General features: G+C 44.1%; 1 protein-coding gene across 5 annotated transcripts in view; it reads right to left on the reverse strand.

Moving 5' to 3' along the window:
- Positions 1–9062, reverse strand: part of TUBGCP5 (tubulin gamma complex component 5) — a 48912-nt gene extending 39850 nt beyond the window's left edge. For 3 of the 5 annotated variants that reach the window (XM_073353301.2, XM_073353291.2, XM_073353282.2), the window contains exons 1-5: positions 8814–9062; positions 5996–6049; positions 5803–5911; positions 4015–4111; positions 2431–2510 (exon numbers count right to left, since the gene is read on the reverse strand). In XM_073353301.2, coding sequence (XP_073209402.1) covers positions 2431–2510; positions 4015–4111; positions 5803–5911; positions 5996–6049; positions 8814–8974 — 501 coding nt within the window. In that variant the 5' untranslated portion in view covers positions 8975–9062. Of the gene's footprint in view, positions 1–2430; positions 2511–4014; positions 4112–5802; positions 5912–5995; positions 6050–8813 lie in introns of those variants that run through there. The other 2 variants (XM_073353318.2, XM_073353311.2) reach the window with 2 other exon arrangements.
- Positions 9063–13645: the final 4583 nt, after the last annotated feature.

The raw sequence follows: 13645 nt of genomic DNA on the forward strand, positions 1-13645 counted from the left end.
CAAGAGGGAAACTAAAAGGAACCCTGAAAATCATTTGATTTTTTTCCCCAAAATTTATTTTATAACATGAGCCAAACTGTTAAGTTACAGACATCATCAAAATAGTAAGCTTTTCCGAGCAGTGACCTTGTATTTCTACATATCTTACTCCTACGGGAATTCTGCACCACTGGTCGTGCGCAGAATTCATGTCCACGGCAGATTTCTTTCCTTCCCCTCAGAAAAATGTTTTTCTGACAGGGAAGCAAAGGGAAGCTACAAGAGTGACTACAAAGGGAAGCTACCTACAGGGCAGGTGCATCGTTTCGGGTGCCTGAAGCAGCCCCAGAGAGGTAAATCACTGCAGGACAGGGTGGTAGGGGGACAGGGTGGTGCTGGGGACGCCTCGGCCAGTGCCAGGTCAGACCCACCCCCCCATCCACCCAACTCCCATGCATCCGGACCCCCTCATACACAAACCCCAACCTCCCAAACCTCGTCCCCCGCACCCAGACACCCCCCTGCACCCAGCATGTCCCAGCCAGTAGCTCCTACCCTGTATCAGGCTCACCTGCTAGTCCCAGCTGAGCTGGGGAGGAGCACACTTCCCCTGCTTGGAGCAGCCAGGGCCGGGTCAGACGCACCCCACCCCAGAAACCTCCCCTGGCCCCACAACCTCACTTCCCCCGCTCTTCCTGTCTCCATTGCTCCTCAGCCACAGGGGAAGGGGTCACTGTAGGGGGAGCAGCCTCCCCATCCACCCAATTCCTGTGCATTCAGACCCCCATACCCAGACCCTCCGCTGAGCCTCACCACCCCCATGAACCCTCTGCACACATACCCTCTCACCAAGCCCCAACCTCTATGCACCTGGACCACCCCGATGAGCCCCCAGCATCCAGACCCCCAACCAACTGCACCTGGACCCCTGTCCCACTCCCCCAGCAACCAGACCGCCCCCCCCTGCACTGAGCCCCAACCACCTTCACCTGGATCCCCCTCCCCCCAAAGAGTCTCATTGCCCATGCATGCGAACCCCCCCACTGAGCTGCCCACATCCAGATTGCCCCACACAGAACCCTCTTGCCCCACACCTGGATCCCCCGCACACTAAATCCCTCCACATTTGGATCCTGCTGGGCTAAGCGTGCCTGCACACACCTGGTGCAGAGCCCTGGGGTGTTTCTGGGGCAGGACTAGCCCTTGCACTGTGTCAGGGTTGGGTGCAGCATGGATACACTAACTAGGATACATTATCTATACACATTTACTGAAGCAATTATATAACGTAACTTACATTTATTTAGATGCTTAATTTTTACTTATGTTCAAAAATGGCGAAGGATGCATTTTAATGGCTATTAGCCAGGATGGGCAGGGATGGTGTCCCTAGCCTCTGTTTGCCATGGGGGCAGGGGATGGATCACTTGATGATTTCCTGTTCTGTTCATTCCCTCTGAAGCACCTGGCATTGGCCACTCTTGCCAGACAGGCTACTGGGCTAGATGGACCTTTGGTTTGACCCAGTATCGCCATTCTTGGATTCTTTATGTTCTTATTTACTGTTTAATTTTTTTTTTACATGTGATTTGTGTTAAGCTCTATTTGGATGGAAATTCAATCAAAATGCACAAACATTTTTCATTAAATAAAAACTCAAACCTGCTGGATAGATAAGACAAAAAGTTGATCAAAGTTTATAAAAATACATTTTGAATTTCAAAATGACTGATTTATCTAAACAAAGAAAATATTGTCTGTAGTTAGTGAATTGAATTAATTGTTTCCGATCATCATGTCCTTCAAATCTTAGAAATAGCAGATCTCATCCTCTAACACCTGATTTTTATTTAGACTGGAAGAGACAAACAAACTTTCCGGCTTTTTCCAACTCCCAATTAGCTTAACCTTGGATTTACTTGTCATTGATCTGAAATGAACAAAATAGGCTTCTGCACCTGCAGAAGAAGCTAATGCAGTAAAAAGCTGGTTTAACACTTCAACTAACTCTGGTTCCAAGTGCTTACGGAGTGACTTTCACCAGTTCAGTGGTCTGACCCTATTTAAAACATCAGCAGCAAGCATGTACTGCTTAATACAATAATTTAAATAGAAAAAATTCTAACAGATTAGAGTAAATTTAGGCCTTAACAGATTAAAAATTAAATTAGAATTTGACATTTTAAAAAAAATAAACCTGTAATAAAAAAACTGATAAAAAAAATCTAAACAATTGTTTTTGTCCACCATGATACAGCCTCCCTCCTTTCTGTGATCTAAAACATTAGTTGATTTCCTGACTCTCCACTGCTCTAGAAAGAATGTGCCCTGCCATAGCTATAGCTCCCTACATCAACAAGCCATAAATTATTTGCTTTTGTGAACGTCTATAATCCTAAATATCATATATACTGTCTGTAAGAACATAGTCACTTTTAAGATATTACTTACTGGTGTGTCTATGTCAGGACCAAAATCAATTTCTTCACCTTCCATCAAGTACTTTCCCCAGTCAAATTCTTCTTCCTTTTCTAAAAGGAGTACAAGTGAGACTCAATATTTTTGTGCTTATTTCCAACTTCCTCTATAACAAGACTTGGAAATTTTTCTAAAGGTGCAGACTGACAAGAGATACACCAAATGACCTGGGCTTTGTGACTCAGTGCCATGGGTTTTTCTTCGTGGTGTAGATTTAAAAAAAGTAACAAATGGACAAGTCTTTGCAGGATCAGGGAACCAGATTGTAAATTACTTAGGGCAGGTAACTTGTCTTTCCTTCTGTGTAAAAGAATATGTACAACCATAGTGCTATAGATAAATATTTTTAAAATAAAATAATAATCACACAAACCATATAACATAATATACTTTAATCCAATAGGAAGGTTACTCACTTGTAACTGGAATTTTCTTAGATGACCTCTGCATGTTCACACTCTTGGGATGTGCTGACAATGCAGTCCAAGCTGCATCACCAGTGCGTTCCAAGAGTGGAAAGGTGCAGAGGCCACTCTAAAAAGAATTTTAAGATACGTGGCTTCTCCCCCCCCGCCCAGTTTCTAGACTACAATGTTGTTTCAAACCATTTTTTTTTAAATGGCTATTTTTCAGCATTGCAAATGAATACCACAAGGATGTGTGGTATCCCAAACACATTTTTCTCATGTGTTCCATTCTTCTCATCCTTTTATTCTTGATCCACTGGGGCTAGTAAATTTACCACCTTTTGTTTATAGTCAGAAACACAGGGAAATCGTACAACATTACTACAAAACCGGGAGACTACATAAAATTAACTCTTGGTAAGTTAAAGTGGATAACTAGATGTTGCCAAGTTTAAAATTGGTTAGAACAGAAAAGCAGTATTTTTAACTTAAAATGAAAAGATTACGGAAATAACCAAACTGTATTATGTCAAGTTACTGCATAACTATCCTATGTGAAATTACATACAAAGTTACTAGTTTTAGATAGATTTTATTTTTGGCTCAGTTCAGTGTAATGAAATGGTCAGGACAGACACTGTTGGAAAGTGAAGTCCTTTATTTACTCACACAGCAGATACAGCAGTAATGAAAGCTTCCTCCAGGCTCACCAATATGCATCAAACATCACAGAGAGGTTCCACAAGTGACAGAATATTTCACTCACTGGCCCCTCTGCTGAGAGGGTATTAACTGTGATAGTCATTTCCCACTTGTGGGAACAGAAGAGAGATCACAGGCTCATTTAAAAACAACACACCAAATGGCCCTCAGATAGCAACCAACGGGGATGGATTTGAATGAGCAACCCAGATGAGAAAGTCACAACATTAACCTTTTCCCCCACCCCCAAGCCTTCTAGTTTCCAGTGTGTCTTAGATGTACAGGTAAATTAGATACAAGATTAAAAACCCACAAAAGATAACCAGTAGAGGATCTCGAAATGAATTAAGACATGATGTTATAAGACTGTAAAGGGGAAAAAAAGTCCTATCAGATTGTCACTTGTCTATATGTTTTTCATTTCAAATATAAAGATCTTGTAACCTACCCACTTCTTTATCTCTTGGCTTTTCCACATAGCTGGTGTTGGAAGGAGAATCAGACAAGCACAGTAAGAGAGATAGTATGGCGTAATGAGCATCTGTCTTTAAAAACACACAAGAAAAAAAAAATCAATAAATGGAATAAAATGGTTTAAAAGACTTTAGGAAACGAACAGACTAGAATGTTGGTATGCCACAGTGTGTAGTATTAGCCCTCACAGCTCATCTCAAATTAATGGATATCCTAATTTACTTATTTTGTTCCAATACAAACTGAAAATCTAGTCACCTAAAATTCTTGTTTAAATTATGCTAAACATGACAAATTAAAGCACCTCAACTAAAAGTCTACATGAGGTTTAAGGACTCCTCATCCATTTACTCTAAATGACTTCTGTAAACTTATTTCTTCTATACAGCCAATGATTACACAGGACTATTAGCAGCCACTCACCCTTTGTGAATGGAACCATTTAATGATTCTGACATCTACATATTTTGACCTTTTTTTATTTAAAAAATACCTTTTAAAAGCTGTTTCTGGGCTAAGAGGAAATCATGCACTTCTATTAAAGTAAAAGTTTATGGCCAGAAGATACCACCAGACCATTTAGTTTGATCTCCTATGCATTACAGACCACCAGCAGCACCCAGTTATCTGCACCATAAACCCAACAACTAAAATTAGACCAAAGTACTACTACCCTCAGGAGACTAAACTATTGTGTGCCACAGGCAAAGAATAGGAGGGAAAAAATAGCATAAATCAAATTAGTAGAAAAGCAGCCTGGTAAGCACCAGGCTGTATTACAATATCACAGTCCTTTTTAAGGCTAACACCATTCTCCTTACAAGAATCTGCCAAAGTACTTTATTTACAAAATCATCTTTGAGACACCCAAGTTCACTCATCAACAAGAGCAACTGCTAAAGGTCACCGCAATTACCTTATACAACACTGCTGAGTGCTAAATACAACCTGACATTTCTGAGCATGTAGACTGGATCACACTTTAATCACTAAAAACAACATAAATAAAAGTACATATACATTGAAAATCTCCAGAGGGGAAGTATAGCAATTCAGGGTGCATTTACATTGCTACTGTATAGTAGTTCCTTTTTCCAACATTGAGAAATCTAAACCAGTCCAAAGAAAGGTCACAGTTCAGTTAAATTAGAAATTAAGTTAAGGGTCTAAGCACAGGCATTAGGAAACACACAGCCCTACTAAATAGTATGACATCATAGAGCGTGTCTCTAGCCAGCTCAGGGGCCTGCATTTCACAACAGCAGCAGCTTTCAGTCTTCAAAGGTCAACTAGAACAGGTTCAAAACAACCACACTGGAACCAGAGTGACATGGTCCAAGTGAGAGCACACAGTTTTAATCCAGCAGAAGCCATAAACTGATCTGGGACTCAACACAGTTTTTCAACTGAAAACTATGAAATCCTGTTTATTTAAGATGACCGACTAGATTCCCCCTCTGTCCTATCAAAAATGTTCATGCAACTCAGAATGGAGCTCTATGCCTCTTATCTGCAATGTTAATGATAAAATTTAAGCCATGAAAAGTGCACCCAGACACATGGTAATAGATGCCCAATAAATACATATTTTAGTAATAGGGAGAGGGTAGGTTATAATTTTAAAAATCAGCTCACAGAGTAGCAATCATATAGCTTAGTAGTAATGTAACTCATTTGTACTTTCTGGTCTAAAACTGTTACAAAGTGACCAGCATCAGGATAAATGCAAAGAAATTAGAACAAAGAAGAAAAAGTTACACACCTTTGTTTCTTCAGTGCTCAGAAGTGGTGAGTTCAGAAACTTTTCTATTAGTCTTTTCCAGCTTGCAGCTTTACTGAGGTCTGAATGAACAATCAGCTTTTCATGAATTCTGATTTAAAAATAAATAAATCCTATCAATGAATGCTTCAAATGAACAGAATTAATCAACATAGTAAAAATAAGACAAACGTACCCCTCTATTGTCCTCTCTACTTTGTGACTGCTTACATCAAGAAATCGATGAAATCTAGATAAGAAATTAAAACAGAATACAGTTTTTGCATTGTGCAAGGAAATGTTTGGGGGAAAAAACCTATAGGTTAACAAGTGAAGCACCTCATTTGTCAAGTCATATATAAACACCATAATCAGTTGAACAAATTTTCTTTGTTAAATATTCAAAACATGATTAATTCAAAGATAATATTGCTCTCTATATGAGTTTTAAAAAAACAAGAGAAATATTTACCAAACATTTACTTTATATTTCACTGTTCATGAGAAAAACATCTATAATTAATGCCTAGGATGGCAAAATGTGGTGAAACTTACATTTAGCCATCATATATAAATGACTGGATCCACATGGATAAGTCTGATTTTATGGGAACGGGGGGGAGGCAGGCATTCAGTAAAATTAATAATAGGCTACTCTGTACTTCTGCTAAGTTTGCCCAGAACTTGAAACATAGTCTCACCTACCTCTTGGCCAGTGGTGAGCACAAAGCTTTCCTTGATGAGCGTGACAACCTAAATCATCGATTTGTGCAGAATTTAAACAACCATTTGTTTAAAAAAGGTTCTATCTTGATAGTTATGAAGATAGCCTTCCAACTGGGAATTTGTGCAGTGCTGTCTTTAAGTCTAAGACTGAGTCTAACATGGAACAGTTCACTTTCTGTCACTTAAGATAATATCTTTGAACAGCAAAGTAAAATGTAAAAGTTTATGATTGGTTTTAAAACAGCTATTCATTCTGCTAACCCTGCGAGCAACAGAAAGTGACACAAATCACTCTTATTGCTTGGGAAATCTATAAGAAACAGAACAGCAAAGAATTGGACATATTAATATTGGAGGAGGACTCAAAAACAGAGGCACAGGATAGTAGACTGGCAGAGACGACACCAGCAATAGTCAAGAGGCTGGAGGAAAGACAGAGTGGCACCCATCCCTACTATTCACATTACACAAGCTAAACAGGAGGCTCTGAGGTGGGCATGGAGCAAGAGAAAGCAGAGATCCACAAACGGAATCAAGGAACAGTATCCTATTAAGAATACCAGCACCCTTCCCAGCAGCTGGTGATGGGCTGGGCTTCTTACCCGGGCATTGTACCTAAACCATGTTGATGCACCCTTCTGTCACACTGTGTTTTATTTTTGCCTCTGACTAGTAGATGCTTGATAACTATTTGAAGAGCATTATTATTTAAGCAGATAAACAAGTACTGTGCTTGCAATCTGGATCTGCAATGCGCTGCTAATGTTCGCTTAAAAGTATTAGATTTACACAAACAGTAAGAAGCCTCACTTGTAAACACCTACACTACACAGCAGTTGCTACATGCCAAACATTCTGGCAGGTATCATCTCATTTGATGTCATATATTGAATAATGGTAACTGTTAACTTTTAAATAAGCCTGTTAAATTGTTTCTCACATCATTACCACCAAAAACATCATCACAATAACAGCCTATCAGTTTGGTAATGAACATATTGTAAGAAGTTCATATGTAAGATAAAAAGTTAACTTCAGTACACTCCTGAAAAAAGCTGAACAAATTTTAGGTTTCAATCCATAGTTATGCATGATTACTATGGTTTTCACCCTTAAAACAAATATCTACTTCATTAGATGGACAGTAGACTCATAATAATGTTCCTAGCAACTCTGAAATTTTATTTTTTTAGAAGTCTACTCCCCATTGATGTTTTAGGTTCTTTTCAACAAGGGAGAAACTGACATGCTACAATTCTACAAGGATTTAGGCATGTGCTTAACTTTATGCACTGTATGTACTCCCCCTGACTTCAAATGGAGCTACTCAGAGTGCATTAAGTACATGCATAAATCTTTGCAGAAGCAGGGACTAGTTGACAACAGGTGGGAAAGAGTGAAACTGACTACATAAAAGTGCTGTCAATTGGGGGGTGGGAGAATTCCCTCTTAAGATCACAATAATTTGAAGAGGCTACATGCCATTTGTATCAATTCATAAAACAATTCAGATGGAAGAGTGATTAAATTGACTATGCCTTTATAATTTTTTAAGATTACAGATTAATAAAGGCTATGTTGAACTCATTTCACATGCCTTAAGGTCAAAAGCATGTCTGTTTTTTGGAGAGAAAAGTGCACTTATCAAGGCAGACCTTGACTGGTTGTGTTTTATCTGACAATGCTCAGTTTGAAATATTTGCTCATTTCAATAGGTGTTATTCCCTCTCTTCCCTAACCTGATGCCTTGAACGTCATGTTGATAGTTTCTGTCCGAAATCACTAAAAAAAGCAGCTTATTTTATGCCAACAGACTAATACTGTAACACAGTGGCCAGCAAGAGATTGAGAGCTGCCTCAAGGGCAGCCACTGCTCCTCTGACAAGCCGGGGTAACTCGGTCCCGCCTGATGAAGCTGAGCCCGGATCTCTTTGAGGGAGAACAGGCGGGTGCGCTCCCGGGGCCTGTGCCACGGGCGCAGCAGACAGCGGTGACTGATGGGGGCTGCCAGGAGAGCGCCTGGCCGGGTACGCGGCTGGCAGGCGGCAGCGCAGGGAGGCCTGACACGTGCCAGAGCGTGAAGGCGGCAGCGCAGAAACGTTGGAACCGCCCGCGCGACGGCGGCAGCCTGAGCGAGCCGGGGAGGGGGAGGGGGAGGGTGGAGGCCCCGTCCGTCCCCCCCCGCCCGCCCGCAGACAGGGCGGGCCCCACACACCGAGCACTGAGGGAGCCGCCCCGCCCCTGGCTCCCCGGGGGGGCAGCGAGACCCGGAGCGCGCGGCCCCTGACCTGAAGTTGGACCAGGCGAAGCTCAGCGCCGTCTGGAAGCGGCCGCCGGGCTCCTCCCCGCCCTGCGCCTCGCGGAGGCCGGTCAGGCGGCGGATCAGCGCCCGCACGTCCCGGTCCTGCTCCTGCTCGAGGGGGCTCCAGCGCGCGGGCTGAGCGGCCATCGCGCGCGCGCGCGCGCGCCTGGTGGAAAGGGGGGAGAAGGGGGAGAGGCGGCGGCGCGTGTGAACCGCCGTACTTTGTTTCTGTCACCGCCGCGCCGTCCCGCAGCACGTCTCGCGGCACTTTCCCTTCTAGTCTCACGAGATTTCCCACAGCAGTAAAATTAGCCCACCAGCGTCTGAAGGGCGGGCTGCGGCGCGGGAACTGTGCGCATGCGCGAGTCGGAGGCGTTCTATAAGTAAAAAGTAGCCTGCTATTGTGGGTGGAGCTAAACATCATGTGACCCCCCCCGCAGCCCTGATTGGCCGTAGTGCTTGGCTCAGGGCTCTGTCTCTACCTTATCCCAGCCAATGGGAGTGGGCACAGAGAGAGCGGGCCTGGGAATTGCGTGACCCAGCTTCTGGCTCCATTGCAAGTGCTCACTGCAGGGTGTGGCCTTGAGCATGTTCCTTAGCCTTTCTCTGTCTCCCCAGCCACCTTTCCAATGGGGCAGTGGCAGGGAGCTGGCCTTGAGCGTCTCTGGTGGAAGACGCTGGACTGGATCAGTGCAAAGTATTGTTATTATGAATGACAAACCTAAATAAGAGCTGGGTGGCAGCGTGCTCCATTTTGTGTGAAGCAAATGGCCTGTGTTTCAAGTTTCTGTTAGCTTGTAAGGCCCCAATCCTACAATGCATTGTATGTGGGCCGGCCCCTGTGCTGGAATGGCGGCGCTCTCTTGACTTCAGCAGGCTCCATGCAGCCCAGGGCTCAGCCTATGCACAACACGTTGCAGGATTGGGGCCTATGTTGGGGGCAGGTCTATCTCTGTTTATGCATTGGATGGACCCAAGCATATGGTACATGCTAAAATAACACCAAGTAATAAGTAGAAACTGCTGTGAGGAAAAATTAAAGGTAAAAAACAAACATCAATAAGCTTTTATAAGCACTACTAACTGATTTAAGCTTCCTGGGGGTTTGGGGTTTTTTTGCAGAAGCAAGAAAAGTGGTTAAAAGACAAAGGAATCTCAGTTTACACTTCCTTTGCACACATCTTGAGTTTCAATTTAGGCCTTAACCTTAGTGCAGTGGTCCCCTCCCCAAACTGGTCCATGCCCACCCCACCCCAGAGCCAGGGGTAGGAGCTAAGCCACGGTTCGGGGGGAAATGCAGACAGGGTAAGGGGACCGAGAGTGGGGCTACAGCTGGGGCAGGGCCAGGAGCTGGGAGCGGAACCCCGGGCATGGTGAGCAGCTGGGGCTCCGGGCAGACCTGGGTGGCGCTCCCTCTCTGCCCCCCCGGGGGGCTGGACCAGGCCCCAGCCATCCCCCCCACTGAATGTTCCTCTGTGTACCCCTATGGGGTGTGCCCCACAGTTTGGGGACCTCTGCCTTAGTGTGATAGGGTCCACTCACTGCTGGTGGCACCTCCTCCTGGCCATCCTTAGCTCCGTCAGGCGTTGCACCCTCTGGCCATGTCCTCTCCCATCCTGTCTTGCCCTGCAGCCCCTCTCACTTCAGGAACTGCAGCCTCCTCTTTGTGACAGCCCTCCAGCTGCATCACCATACATATTCCCCTTCCAGGGGTGGGGAAATGAAGTCTTTCAAGGGCAAACTGTTCCAGGCAGTCTGCTGTGCTCTGCCTGGCCTGTGCCATAGCCTCAGTGGCTCATTGAGGAATCTGAGTCCGCCCTCCGGGTTCCAGGTCAGGGACCCTCTGGTCAGCAGCTAAAGCTTGCACTGTCCAACCTTGCTGCTTTTCCCCTGAGCCTTTTTATACCTTCCTGGCTTCCCCAGCCTCCCAACTCCCTCCTCTCAGGGAGTAACCATGGACTACCCTCTCAGAGGTTCTCAATCTGGGGAGCATGAGAAGCTTTAGGGAAAAAAAAAATGTGCACATTCAAAACTGGGCTGCTGGAGAGTGGCAGCTGCTGGCCTGGTGCCCAGCTCTGAAGGCAGCACCGTTGACAGCAGCAGCACAGAAGTAAGGGCGTCATAGTATGGCATTGCCACCCTTACTGCTGCTGGTGGTTACACTGCCTTCAGAGCTGGGTACCTGGCCACCAGCCGCCACTCCCTGTTCTGCCTTCAGAGCTGGGCAGAGGAGAGCACAGACACAAAGAAGGAGGGCATGATCAAATAAATTTGAGAACCACTGCTGTAGCCCCTTAGGTATCTCTCTTCTCCCATGGGGTGCTGCAGCCCCTCTCTGCTCCTGGGATTTTACAGGCCCCTCCTGTTCCAGCCTAGCTGAACTTCATTTAATCAACCTCTGCTCCCTGGCTCCTCCTCCAGGTGCAACCGAGGGAGTTAACTGGCCTACCTGGACACCTTAACCCGTTCCAGTCCTGTGTGCTGTGGACACCCCATCACACATAGGAACAAGATCAACCCTAAGCATAACCAAGATGAACAATTGCCTGATGCCGAGGTCTTTAATAACTTTAGTAACTCATTTCCTAATAAACCCCATCCATCACTTGAACCAGAGGACAAGGAATGCAAACTACAATTTCTCCCTGAATTGTTAAGTCCAACCAGTACAGACATGGAATCATCTTAAATATGCCCCATTTCAATGACTCCTAAATAAATGCTTATAGCTTTTACATACATTTACTGTTTTTCTTACAGTTCACATCAGTTCAAAACTTCATTGCAGAAGCACAGCTGTATCAATGTTTGGAAAAGTTCAAATTTCAAAGTTCAAAAAGTTCATTTCAAATTTCTGCAGTTGTTTCATTTTTAGTTCAGGAAAGAAACAAATTGGGTCTATGTGCAGTACATGGAAATAATATTTTAAGAGTGTTTTAATAGCAGTTAATGTTATGTGATAAAGTAAAACAAACGTGTGGCCTACGTGCAATAGTAACTGAGTGTGTTTGGTATTAAATGTGTATGAGGAGCTAGACTGATTAGAGTTATGGGTTGTCTGTGTAAAGGTTAGTAATCACACAAGCAGCCATGTCAGCAAAAGCAACAGGATGATCATAACAGGAAGGAGATCATGTGATAACATTCTATTACAGTAACTTTTGCAGCACATCGTTTTGCTGTCTGAGGAGTGACCTTTTTTTACTCTTAGAGGTTGATCTGGCAGCTATTGGGAGTCTGATGGTGGTGTTTCAGCAATGAAGACATTATGGGACAGTTTCAAAATGGGTGCAATTACTTCTTTTTTTGTGCCTGGCATTTGCAATCATTTTCACTTACTGCTAGCTGATTGTCTAAATCAGTGGCTCTCCACCTTTCTAGACTACTGTACCCCTTTCAGGAATCTGATTTGTCTTATGAACCCCACCTCACTTAAAAACTACTTGCTTACAAAATCAGACATAAAAAATAAAAAAGTGTCACAGCACACTATTACTGAAAAATTGCTTACTTTCTCATTTTTAAATATTGTACTTACATTTGAGTGTATAGAATATAGAGCAATATAAACAAGTCATTGTCGGTATGAAATTTTAGTTTGCACTGACTTTGCTAGTGCTTTTTTACGTAGTCTGTTGTAAACGAGGCAAATATCTAGATGAGCTGATGTACCCCGTGGAAGACCTCTGCATACCCCCAGGGGTACATGTACTCCTGATTGAGAACCACTGGTCTAAATAACCATTTGGGGGCACTAATTAGTGATTCAGTAAATGCAGGTCCAATGGAACTGTGATAGGTTCCCCACGGAGTGCAACTTGGAACTGGGGTACCACTGAGCCCACCTGACCCAGTGTTCTGGTCGAAAACTGGACACCTGGCAACCCTAGACAGCCCTGTGTTGTTGTTGTTTTTTGCTGTGTAGACATACCCCAGTGGTCTGGGACCTGGAGTCTTGCAGAGAGGGTGGGGCAAGGCTCCCCGCTCACCCAGCCAGATTGCTCCCAACCTTTCCTCTGCCACAGCCCAACTGGATATCTTAACTTATTTTGAGGCATCCCACCAAATTGTCTCCAAATGATCTCATGAATGTTCATGAGCCAATCCAGAACAGGGCTAGTAGGGTCAAAATCAAAACAACCATGGCAGCTAACATTAGATTGCGATCTGTCTTTTGTGCCAGAATTAACATTTTCAGCAGTGGAAACTAACAAACACTAAAGCTAAATATAAGAACTCTGGACAAAAGCATGCTCAGTGGAGAAAGCGACACGCACTTGAGAATAATATTTTCGGATGACAAGCACTTAATAATTAATAATTTCTTCTCATTCCCAAAATAGTCTTCCCAAGTGTGTGTAATTTTCTCCACTGTTTTTAAATGCAATATAATTAATTAAGTCACACTCAGAACGCTGCCAGCCTCAAGAGATCAAAAAATAAATGAGTCAGACCCCAACAAGTCAGGGGATTGTCCTCCAAAACATGTGGTTATTTACAAAGAGATTATATTGTTTTCTTCATTCTAATGCTTGGTGAACTGCCCCTGCTCATCCCCAGAGAGAGAGTGTTAGTGATGCCCATGCGCCCAGATGTATTGACTATGAGGATTTTGGCCCCTGCTGCAGGAATTCTCACCCCCACATCTTTCCATCCCTGTCCCGCAATGAATTCTGCCCCCCAACCTCCAAATCAATCTTGTGCCCCAGCCCTCATCAGTTCTGTCCTCACCCTCCACCAGTCCAGCCCCCACCTCAGGCAATTCTGCTCCACGCAGGCCCCACCAGTTCTGACCCCTGCCCCCCCGCTCCCCAACCC

This window comes from Lepidochelys kempii, chromosome 1, assembly GCF_965140285.1.
Source record: "Lepidochelys kempii isolate rLepKem1 chromosome 1, rLepKem1.hap1, whole genome shotgun sequence".
In the NCBI taxonomy this organism is placed as follows: domain Eukaryota; kingdom Metazoa; phylum Chordata; order Testudines; family Cheloniidae; genus Lepidochelys; species Lepidochelys kempii.